The 12,293-nt window shown below is 34.0% G+C and overlaps 1 protein-coding gene across 7 annotated transcripts in view; it reads left to right on the top strand.

Annotated features, from left to right (window-relative positions):
- Positions 1-12,293, top strand: part of NSUN7 (NOP2/Sun RNA methyltransferase family member 7) — a 258,982-nt gene that overhangs the window by 210,855 nt on the left and 35,834 nt on the right. For 5 of the 7 annotated variants that reach the window (XM_074229565.1, XM_074229563.1, XM_074229566.1 and 2 more), the window contains 2 exons: positions 6,672-6,795; positions 9,610-11,282. In XM_074229565.1, the coding sequence (XP_074085666.1) occupies positions 6,672-6,795; positions 9,610-10,230 (745 nt within the window). In that variant the 3' untranslated portion in view covers positions 10,231-11,282. The remainder of the gene's footprint in view (positions 1-6,671; positions 6,796-9,609; positions 11,283-12,293) is intronic. The other 2 variants (XM_074229568.1, XM_074229567.1) reach the window with 1 other exon arrangement.

The following is a 12,293-nucleotide window of genomic DNA, read 5'->3' as shown; positions in this document are numbered from 1 at the left end:
TTCTGAAGTTCTGTGTATTATTTCAATGGCTATTTTGTCTTCTTGTTCTAGCAGATTTAGACAGTTTTCCATGATAATTTCCTTAAAAAAGTTTTCCAGGTTCTTTTTTTTTTGATCTAGGCTTTCTGGTAGTTCAATCATTCATAAACTATCTCTTCTGGATCTATTTTCCAGGTTGTTTGCTTTTCCTGAAAGGTACTTCATGTTTTCAATATTTTTCAGCCTTTTTACTTTGATGGAAGCTTGTATAGTCTTGTAGATTCATTGGTTTCCATTTGCCCATTTATAATTTTTAGGGTTTTATTTTCTTCAGTTAGCTTTTGTGCTTCCTTTTTCAATTGGTTAATTTTATTTTTTACTGAGTTGCATTCTTTTTCCAGTTGATTATTTTTACTTCTTAAAGGAGTTGATTTCTTTGGTCAATTTTTCATAATTTTCCTAAATGACTCATTTCTTTTTTCCATTTTTCTTCCTCTTTTCTTCTTTGGTTTTTAAATTCTTTTTTAAGCTCTTTGATGAGCTTTTGGATTTGAGTCCAGTTCATAGACTCTTTTAAGACTCCCTTGTAGGTATTTTTTCACTGTTTTCTTCTTCTTAGGTGGCATCATCTTTATCTGCATAGTAGCTTTCTATTGTGATTGCTCTTTTAGCTTTTCTTGCTCATCTTGATTGACTGAGCTCTAATTCTGAGATATTGGGAGTATAAACCCAAAGTTTTTATGCTGGGACTGGGGTATGATCCCTGGCTTATTGTTGACCAAGATGTTGTCTATGCAGACCAGGCATTGCCTTTGCAGAGATTCGTTTCCTCCTTTATGTCCAGGTTCTGACTATGCAGTTGGTTTGTGTCCAATCCAGTTCTGTCTTTTGCCCTAGTGTTCAGACTTTGTTTGGGATTGGAATGTTCCCTGCTGGCTTGGTATTTAGCTTTAGGGAACTATGCTGTTGTCAAGTTATTTGAACTGGACTGCACTGTGGCTAAAAGCCTCCCTGGCTTTCCTGCTCTCCTGCCTAGCTGGGCTTTTCTTCCCCTTTTCCTCTGAAGAGATATATCTTCACTGAAGGACCTCCATGATATCTATTTTTTTTAATTTTAGAAAGGTTTTATTTTGAGCTTTACAACCCCCCCCCCAAATTTGCTTCCCTCCCCTCCCTCCAACCCCCCCCCCCACAGAAGGCAGCTTGTTAGTCTTTACATCATTCCCATAGTATGCATTGGTCTAGGTTGAATGTGATGAGAGAGAAATCATATCCTTAAGGAAGAAACATATAATATGAGATATATTGTTGTAAACGTCTTTGGATCTTGTCTGTTTTTTTCCTTTGGTGGGACCTATAGCTTTAATGTCTGTGCAGAGACTTCATTTAGTGTTGTGTTGGGAAAAGCTCCAGGGAATATGCTAGCTTTTCACTGCCGTCTTGACTCTGCCCTGGAAGTCCTGACTAACTTAATTCAATAAGTTTTTGTCAAACATCCTCTTTGTGTAAGTCATCATGCAGGGAATGGTATTAAAAAGATTACATAGACCTTACCTTTAAGGAATTTATAATCTAATGGGACTGAGAAGAACAGGGAGGGGAATGGAGAAAGACATGCACTCAAAAAACTATTACTGAAAGGGTAAAGAAGATGTCTAGGCAAGGCAAAAGATAAAAGAAATTTGAAGGAGACAACACTATTTTTCTGGGTGAGGAGTGGAGCTTCATGGATATGTTTTTTTTAAAATTAAAGGTAATAGTCTTTGGTCTTTGTTCAAACTCCACAATTCTTTCTCTGGATACAGATGGTATTCTCCACTGCAGACAGCCCAAAATTGTGCCTGATCGTTGCACTGATGGAATGAGCAAGTCCATTAAGGTTCATTATCACCCCCATGTTGCTGTTAGGATGTACAATGTTCTTCTGATTTTCTCATCTTGCTCAGCATCAGTTCATGCAAATCCTTCCAGGCTTCCCTGAATTCCCATCCCTCCTGGTTTCTAATAGCACAATAGTGTTCTATCACATGCATATACCATTCCCCAAATGAAGGTCATTCACTTAATTTCCAATTCTTTGTCACCACAAACAGGGCTGCTATGAATATTTTTGTACAAGTGATGTTTTTACCCTTTTTCATAACCTCTTAGATCCAGGGTATTGCTGGGTATTGCAAATTTTTGTTGCCCTTTTGGGCGTAGATATGGTGGTTTCTAAGTTGAGACTAAAGGAAATGTAAAAACCTCCACAGTATTAGACAGGGTGGGGGTGGAGAATGGGAATCCATTCCAAATTAGTCATAGATATGGAAAAGGATACTAAAAATGGGGGGGGGGGGAGTAGTTCACTTTGACCAGGATGTTGTAGAATAATATGAAGTGAAAAAGTGAAAGCATCAATGTAGGTTAGAGCTCTCTAAGGATGCAATCACAATTTTATAATGTATTTGGTAGACAATGAGGAATGACTAGAGGCTTTTGAGCAGAAGAGTACTATGATTCAGTTGATAGTATTTTGTTATAGGAAGTCCATGAAACCCCTGGAAGTCTGATTACTTATGTTACAGGATTATTAGACAAGGAAACTATATATTTTTTTTTGTAAGGCAAATCGTATTAAATGGATTGCCCAAGGCCACACAGCTAGGTAATTATTAAGTGTCTGAGGCCGGATTTGAACTCATGTACTCCTGATTCCAGGGCCGGTGCTCTATCCACTGTTCCACCTAGCCGCCCCAGTTGGTAGTATTTTGTAGCACTTACTTAATGGATATGTGAAGGTTGGATTAGAGAGCAGACAAATTAGCATCTTAACTTACTGAAATGGAAAAATGGAAAGAATGAATAAGAAACTGAATGGAAAAAAATAGAGAAGACTTATTAATGAGATGGTTGTGATGAGGGAAATGAAAGAGTAAAAAATGATATCAGAGATATGAAAAGGATGGTATTATAATTCACAGAAAGAGAAATTGAGAAATGAAAGGTTTTGGGAGGAAGATGATTTAAATTTTTGTATATGTTCATTTTGAAGTGTCACTGGGATATACAATTAGTGATAACATCAGGAAGTTGGAATATATGACTTGAACTCTAAGAAGAGGTTAGGAAATGATAGGAAGTAGAAGAGATCATCAAGAAAGAGGAGAAAATCAAGTTGCATAAGTGATATATATTTGATGAAAGGAGTAAGAAGAAGAGAAAACCTGTCAGAGTTGTAGCAGAATGGTACAAAAGAGTGATTCCTTTAAAGAAATCACTAGTGGAGAGTATATCAAGAAATAAGGAATGGTTCAGAGTTAAAAGCCACAGAGAAATCAAAGATGAGAACAGACAAAACTTATTTTGTGAAAAGGAATTCATTAGTAGTCTTGAGATTGCCACTTCAGTAAAATGATGAGAGTTGGAAGCTTGATTATAAAATATTAAGTTTAGAGAGAAAGTAGTGGCAGCAAGTATAGACCCTTCTTTTTTATGTAATTTATTTTTTATTGATATTTTATTTTATTTTTCCAGTTACATGTTATGAAAGTTTTCCAACCTTCATTCACATGAATATAAATATTTTTAAGTTACATAATTTCCTTCCACCCTCCCATCAGCAATGAATGGTCTGGTGCATATTGGACATACACATTTGTGTTTAACATGCTTATTAGTTATTTTCAGTATGAGGAATTAAGATTAAAAAAGAAAAGAAAGAAAACCATAAGATAGGAAAGAAATACATAAGAGAAATTTTTTTTTAAAAGTGAATATAGTGTTCATTCAGATTCTGAGGATTATTTTGATTTTGTTTTGTTTTGTTTTTCTTCCTCTGAATGGGGATAGTATGGTCCATAGTTGGTCTCCTAGAGTTGTCCTAGTTCTCTGAACTATTGAGAGGAACTGCATCCATCAAGGTTGATCAAATCACATTGTACACACATAATGTATACAATGTTCTCTTGGTTCTTCTCCCTTCACTCAGCATCAGTTCCTGTAATTCATTCCATGCTTCCCTAGAGTCCATCCATTTTTGGTTTCTTATAGAACAATAATATCCCATATACCTTAACTTGGTTCAGCCATTCCTAAATTGATGGGCATCCCCTCAGTTTCTAATTCTTTGCTACTACAAAAAGAGCTATTATTTCATGAAATTTCAACAGTAAGGAGGAATAAGATAAGAAAATAGCTTGAGGAGCATAGCATGATCAAGGGTAGAAACTTTTTTTTTTGGATAAGAGATTAACTAAATATGTTTTTAGGTTAAATGGAAGTTGCAGATAGTGAAGGGAAAATTAAGGAAATACAAGAAAAAGAGGAGATAAGTGATGGAACAAGGTCAGGGAAGAGATGGGGCCATGAGTATAATATAGAGATAGGACTGGTAAAGAAAAAGACCACCTCCTTATGTGGGACTGAAGGGAGTGGGGACATTGATTGGGTTAGAGGAGTAACTCTCTGATGAAATACAAGATGAATGACCTCTATCTTATCAATAATGTGGAAGGCAAGGTCATCTGCTGAGAATGAGGGAACTTGAATTTGGAGGGCTTGAAGAAAAAAATATTGAAACCCATCCTATGTGGTAATATCAAGGGGTGAATAAAATTGCTATGGGACATAGTTGAGGTTAGATAGCATAAATTTGTAGCATACTCAGAACAATTTCATATTTTATCAGGTTTAGGCAGTTTCAGGAGAAGAATGGTAGTAGCAGATTTAAGTGATTGATAGAGTCAAAACTGAGTAGAGATGTAAAGTCAAGGGAAATCTGAGGGAAAAGTCATATCAGTTAATTGGAGGAAGGATAAAATTCAAGATAAAGAGGAATATGAAGTCCTAATCAGTGGGTAAACTAAATTCTTACCATATTAAAACATCTTTATTTTCTTGACTTTGTGTTAAATATAATTTTATTCTATTAAGCATGGCTTCTTTATGACTAACACAGTCCTTTGATAAAAATATAGCATAAGATTGTCCCTCTCTGTTCCCACAGAAATACCTACATGAAAAAATGAACATAGAATTTTAGAGCTACAAACCTCTAATCCCCTTAATGATGAAAAGTTACAAGTGATAAATGATCAAAAGATATGAACAGTTTTCAGATGAGGTTATCAATTCTATCTATAGCCATATTTTTCAAAATGTTTCAACTCACTATAGATTGGAGAAACGTAAATTAAAATAATTCTGAGGTACTACTTTATATATTTTAGATATTTCAGGGAATGTAGGGAAAATGAGACATTAATGCACTGGAGATGAGGATTGTGCTGGAGTTGTGAACTGATTCAGCCATTTTGTAGAGTAACTTGGAACCATACCCAATGAGCTAAAAAACCATAACTATTCTTTGATTTAGCAATTTCTCTACTAGGGCTGTATTCCAAAAGAGATGAAAAACAAAAAGAAAAGGACCTATATGTAGAAGGATATTTATAGCAGCTCTTTTCTGGTGGCAAGGAATTGGAAATTGAGGGGATGCCCATCAATTGAGAGATAACTGAAGAAATTGTGGTATGTGATTATGATGGAATGCTATTTTGTTCTTAGGATGGATAGGCTGGATCTTCTCAGAAAAACCTGGCCTTAACATGAGCCAATGCAAAGTGAAATGTATCATATACAACATATATAACAGTAATATTGTAGAATGTTCAGCTGTGAATGACTTACCTTTTCTTGGCAATACTGTGCCCCAAGACAACTTTGAAGTACATATAATGAAGAATGCTATACATCTCCAGAGAAAGATCTGATGGTGTCTCAATTCAGTTTGAAGCATACTTGTTTTCCTTTTACCTTTATTTTTTCTTGAGGCTTCTTTTTTGGGGGGAGGGGAGCATCTTTTCTTTCATAACATGACTAATATGGAAATGTTTTACATGATTTTGCATTTATAATCTTTATCAAATTGTTTATTTTCTCAATGGGTGGGATGAAGGGAGAGAATTTGGAACTCAAAAGTTTTAAGAACAAATGTTAAATTTTGTTTTTAAATGTAACCAGGGGAAAATAAAATTCTGCATAAGTAAACAAAAAAAATGAGTTATGCAAAGTTAGCTGTGGTTGCGGTCTTATCCCAGCTAGTTAATGGCAGAGTTGAGGCTAGAAATAAAGTTTCCTTAACTCCTGCCCTGATGAAAGGACATTGCTGTTCCCATTGTATTGTAATAGGAACAAAATGGAAGCTAATAGGAGAAAAAGCTAGAGGAGAACATAAGCTGTACATGGTGGAAACTTTATGGAAGAAGGTGGGACTACAACTGGAAATTAAAATGAAAAACACCAACACATGTTGGAAATTTGCTTTGATTCTCAGAACTTAACATCTAAAAGTATTAGCACCAAAATTTTGATTTAATCAAAAGATTATTTGCTTTGATTTATTAAAAGACATGTACCAAAGTACTTAGTATTCCCAAATGATTCATTTTTATGTTAAGAAAATAATAAATATGAAAAACACAAGTTTCATTTAAAGGCATTAATTTTTAAAAAAAACAGCAGCAAATGACGATAGCTTGTGATTTCTCATCTGCCAAAAATATTTATGATACTTCCCTTTCTGAATAGGTGCAAAAAAGTGCTTTGTAAATCTTAAAATGACTTATTACTATTATTGGCATCATATTCATTTTCACTTCAAATTTCAAGATGTTCTGACTATGGATTATTTTTGTTAATATCTACTGCAGGCTCAGTCCTCCTGTACTTCCACTATGTTCTGTAAAAGAAATCCGTTCATCTAATGACAAATTTTTCAAAGTAGAACCATCTGAAATTACCAATGGTTGTTTCCTTGCTGTCCTAACAAGAGAGGTAAGTCTAAAAATGACCCCAATCCCACACTTTGTAGAAGTTTTCCTCAGTAACTGAATTCTGCTTTCATAGTCATTTATACTTGAATTTGTTGACTCCCATTCATATCCTTTTCCTCCCTTGATCTTCTAATAGAGGGCCAGTTCTTCCTTTGAGTGTAGTCAATTATCAGTAATAGTTTTCTTTTATAATTCTCAGTAAATTTGACCCTAGACCTATTGGTCTATGTCATTGTTCCCAGTAAATGTCCTATACTTTCATACCTTTGCTAAAGCTTGGACTGCTATTTAGAATTAATGCCATTGCCATTTTCTATCTATCCTTGAGTCAGCTCAAATTCCATCTCATCCATTAAAATTATTTTTTTAGGGTTTTTTTTTTTGCAAGGCAATGGGGTTAAGTGGGTTGCCCAAGGCCACACAGCTAGGTAATTATTAAGTGTCTGAGGTCAGATTTGAACTCAGGTATTCCTGACTCTAGGGTCAGTGCTCTATTTACTGCGCCAACCAAGCCATCGCCGAAAACTATTTTTTAATCCCTCCACTCGGAAGAGCTCCCAAATGCTTAAGATTCATATAATAATTTATAAAATTCATTCACTTTCCACTCTAGAACTTATATTCTATTTGAGTACATGACATTGATTTGTTAGATTATCACTCCTAAGGGTAGAAGTTGCGTTTTATTCTTAGCATAACTAACCTAGAAGACTAACCCATCTTTATAGATCAGGAAACTATTATAGATTTATAGATGAGTCCCAGGGAGTTCATGATTTGATCAAAGTCACCAGGTAGTAGAAATCAAGTCATAAGATCAGTGTTTTTTCTATTGTCTCACACTGCCTATTACCTTTCAGGTCTCTTGCAAAGTATAGTGTCTCATACACAATAATTGAACTGAATATGAATATGTTGAACTGAATTTTGCTGTTCATCTTTAATAAAATGAAGTTGTAAGCAAATACCCCTATATAAGATTTTAATTATCACTCTCTTTTAGAGTTTCTAAATGACTGGCTAATAAGACATTGGAACTGGGCATTAGTGTTAATGATATATTACTAAGTAGAATTCAGACATACTTTCCTCTATGACATTCTGACAATTCAGTCCTCTCCTGGAAATACTAACAAAGATACTTCTACATCAGCTAGGATGAATTTTTATCATTCCTGTACTTAACTACACTTAATTTATGTTGGCTAGTATTTTCATATCTCAGTCTTTTAGGGTTTTAAATGCCTTTATGGCAAGGATGGTGCCCCCCCTTTTTTTACTGTGCTTTAAATGATGTATTTATATCCAATATGGATTCAAATAACTGGGGAAGTCCTTACACTTTAGGGCCAAAGACATTTGCCAAGTTTACTTTTCACTAGTCTCAACTTTTAAGAAAAAAAGTAGGAAATGAAATTACTGCAGTTTTTTTTATTACTAGCAGAGAAGCATAGCACCTGAGTTATTGTTTTGAAGAGTTATTTGTGTTTTGAAGAATAAATTTACCAGTTACAAATCTGCTTCCATTACATATCTAAAATGCATTTCTTCCCTGACCTACACTTTCTAAGACTTGATTGCTTTCTTAAGGTCTTTCTTCTTCCTTCTTCTCCCTCATGAAAATTGTTTGCATATATAATGTGTACCAAAAATCTTAGGGAATTTTAAACTATTGAAAGTTAAGACTGTCTTTAGACTTGTGGGGCACAATTTATTTTATTATTGACTTGTGTGTATGTGTTGTGTCCCAAGATCTCAGTTAAGATGTTAGAACAGTGACATTTATTTTGTAACTCTGTCATCTAGAATAGCACCTTGCTGGTTTTTGGTTGGCTCCTAGCATAGACTGCAATGAACTTACCATGTTCTTATTCTCATAGTATAATCTAATGATTCTCTTCTCAAGTTTCTTTTAGCTTTAGGTTCTGTATTGGGTTTTTTGTTTTGCCTTTTCATTGTTGTACTCAACCATGTTTAGCTTCAGTGTCCATTTTTCCTTACTTTCAAAAGTAATTTCCTTCATGAAAATTATTCAGCTTATGTGGTCAGTCATTCTTGTGTATCTTTTATCCTCACTACTAGACTTTCCATAAAATAAAAATGATTAAAAATGTTAAATTATGATTTGAGTCCCTTATAATAACAATACCCTTCATAGCTAAAATTTTATAAAAATGTCTTAATATCCTCCCACAAGATAGCTAGAATGAATATTACTTCCATTTAACAGATGAAGATACCTAGGCTTAGAGATGGAGTTAAGATTGAATTTGGCTATATGTTCTCATTCTCAGATTCTCTTTCTACACTGCCTTCCTTAATTGGTTATGTCTTGTATATGACCCAGTTGCTTTCTAATAAAACAAAATATATTCTACCCTCCCAGTGCAATCAAGATACTTAATAAACATTTGGTAAACTTCATAGCTCAATGGAGAGAGTCAGTATATTTATAGACAGTAAAACACCAACAGAGAAAGATGAATACTACATTGCCTCTATATGTTCCTTCATTAATGATCTTAAAGCACTTACTATCTGTCATTCTGTAGTACATCACTAAATGTGAAGATTGTGTTTTTCTATTTGTCTAGTTCGCAGATTGGGAAATGGAAAACAGAGTGTAAGTCACTTGATAAAGAGTATACTTTAAGGCATGGGCTGTGAATGAGTGGAATTGTTTAATTACCACTCATCTCTTATTGTTGACCATATAATATAATAAAGATACCATTTTTTAAAATTTCTGCTGAAATACAACATTTAAAAAATCAGAGGTGCATCATTTAATAGAACACTTTTTTAAAAATTTCAGCGGGACCCATCTGAGACAGTGTCTGTCAAAGACGTTTTGGCACGTGCTGCAGCAAAGGGATTGCTAGATGGTATTGAGTTAGCCAAAACAGCTAAAAGGGAGAAGAAGAAAAAGAAATCCAAAACATCATTGATAAAAACAACAACTATTAATGAAAGCATGAGTTCACAAATAAAAATTGCGGAGTTCCTGAACAAAGAATTAAAACCAAATATTAATTGCCCAGAGACAGTAGTATCCAAAGTGTCTTTTCCACAGAAAAATGTAAATCAAGTTCTACCACAGAAAAAAACTGGCAAGATGCCCCCCACTTTGGTGCCTCCACTTATGAAGAGCCTGCCTTCTACGTCCAAGGCATCAGAGAGACCAATAAGCACAGTCAGACCGCGTCCTGAAGACAAGATGGTTGCTCTGAAACCTGTGGAGATTGTTTTGCCTCCAGTAATGACGTCATACACTGGTTCCCAAACCAACAAAAGCCAGATTCCAGGGCAGTTCTATTACCGTTGGATTGGAGGCAAGGCTGGTGGATTAACTGCACCTTCAACATCCAAAAAAGTGGAAAAACCTAAAGAAAACTTACCTTCCACTGCAGTGAGGCATCCTCAACCATGGCTTTGATCATCATCTGTTATTTTTCTGGGGTCAAAGGGCAGTATTTTTCTACCAAATTTGGCCCTTCTCTAAAGGTTAAATATCCTAGCATAGATATTCATCCTTTAGGTCATTGAGCCTTTACTGTGAATCTAAATGGGACACTTCATTCAGAGAATTAAGATAAGTGACAATAATGTGGTCCAGGAAATTAAGCAGAGTTCACCAAACTGGATAGCTTGGTATTTTATCTATTTAGAAGGCAAGGGTTGTAGATTCACTCTCAGTTGTTAAGACATTGCTTCTGTTACTTGGTCAATAGGGCATGAGAGTTTTAAAAGAAACTTGAAGTAGTAGTGTCTTACCTGAAGGTAATTATTTTTTTTTAATCTTATCCACCAGGTTTATTTAAGAACTTAACTTTAACAAAGACTGTTAAAAGAGCATAGTACAGAAAAGATGCTGATCCTCTCAGATAACATTATAAGACAGAGTGTCCAATTTGACCTTTAAGTTAAACTTTTAATATTCAAAAGTTAGGGAGAATGCTTTGTACTGTTACTGAGATTGATTACAAGCAAGAAAAAAGAGGAGGTTCCAATGACCCCACATTGGTTGTATAGAACAGATGTTCTTTTACACTTGAAAAATAATCTCTCATAAGGTGGACTTTCCAGGGTCCTGAGCAGGGTAAAATGGGCAGTTGTCTTTTGAACATTTAAATCAAATGCTTTTTAAAATAGTGACTTTGAAAGCAACTTTACTCCTGAATATTATCAGTTCTAAGAAGATGTAAAAGCATTGGATCCAAGTAACACCAGTGGTTGAAGAAATCCCTAAAAAATTCTAGTTCCACTTAAAGATCAGGTGAAATGTGAAAAGTTATAAGTCATTTCAAATTGAAAACAATAATCAAACTTTGGCAAATCATTTCTGTTGCACAATCTGCTAATATACTAGCATTTTGTTAATTAAATGTCAGTTCATCTTCCAAGTATTATCAACTGCCTACTAAGAATTAGTTTGTCATTTCTGGGTCTACCGACTTTTTTCATCATGGCAACAGAAATTGTTTGACAGTAAGTAGAACAAGTTACAACTTTAGTGTTTTTTTTATACTGTTCAAAAACCAATTTCATAAAGTCTGAATTAATGATGTTCTACACCAAAGTTCAGTAGTGTTGAACAGTGTTGTATAAATTACTCATTTCTAAATATTTAATTCAGATAGTTATATACTTTAGAATTTTAAAATACCTTTAGATGGCATAATTGTTGTAGCATGTTACTATGTTAAAATGAAATTTTAACTATATATTTGAAAAAGGAATTGTGATTTTCATTTTAACTAATAAATTGTTTTCTATTTTAGTTGGAAATTTATATTGTTTCATAGATTAATGTTAATAAAAAAGGAATAAAAGGGCTCCTATTTTTTAACACAGGAAAATAGTATGTTATTTGGAATCTTCAAATGAAGAGCACTTATGTACTAATTATGATTTTTAAAAAATGTTAAGAAGTACAGCAATGTTCTATTTCTCTTATTAATGTGTAAATCATGAGCCACAGTTTAATGTGATGATTTTTTAATCATCATATGTATCCATTCCCCTCTCTGATCTATAACTGGTTTAGAATTCTCAATGCTTCCATGATCCTGTTTGTGTTACAAATTATTTCATCTTGGCATCAACAGGTCTATTATTTCCCATGGCTGCAGTATACCATTTTCCACTAGAAGTAGTTCTAAGTCTTTGTATGCTTCCTTTGATTGAAAAAAATAGATTTCTTCCAACATTATGAAGGAATTTAGAGTGCTTTTTCCAAACCTCTGTGGCCTCTGATTTTTGTGGTTGTTAACACTTTTAGCATTTTAAATATAATAAATCATTGCACTGAATTATTTCAAACTTTTCTCTTTACATTTAGCATAATATGAACATTCTGAATTAAAGTTGCCCAATTAAGTCTGAAAGCTTCTTTTTAATGGTAAATTTTTTAATAAAAACGTGATAGGGCTTTAATGATTAAACATTTATACACTTTTTCATAATGAAAGAAAATACCATTAAGTAGTATATTCAGAC

The sequence above is a fragment of the Macrotis lagotis genome, chromosome 3, assembly GCF_037893015.1.
Source record: "Macrotis lagotis isolate mMagLag1 chromosome 3, bilby.v1.9.chrom.fasta, whole genome shotgun sequence".
NCBI lineage: Eukaryota > Metazoa > Chordata > Mammalia > Peramelemorphia > Peramelidae > Macrotis > Macrotis lagotis.
Note: the sequence above shows the minus strand (reverse complement) of the source record. Positions and strands in the feature narration are given on the sequence as shown.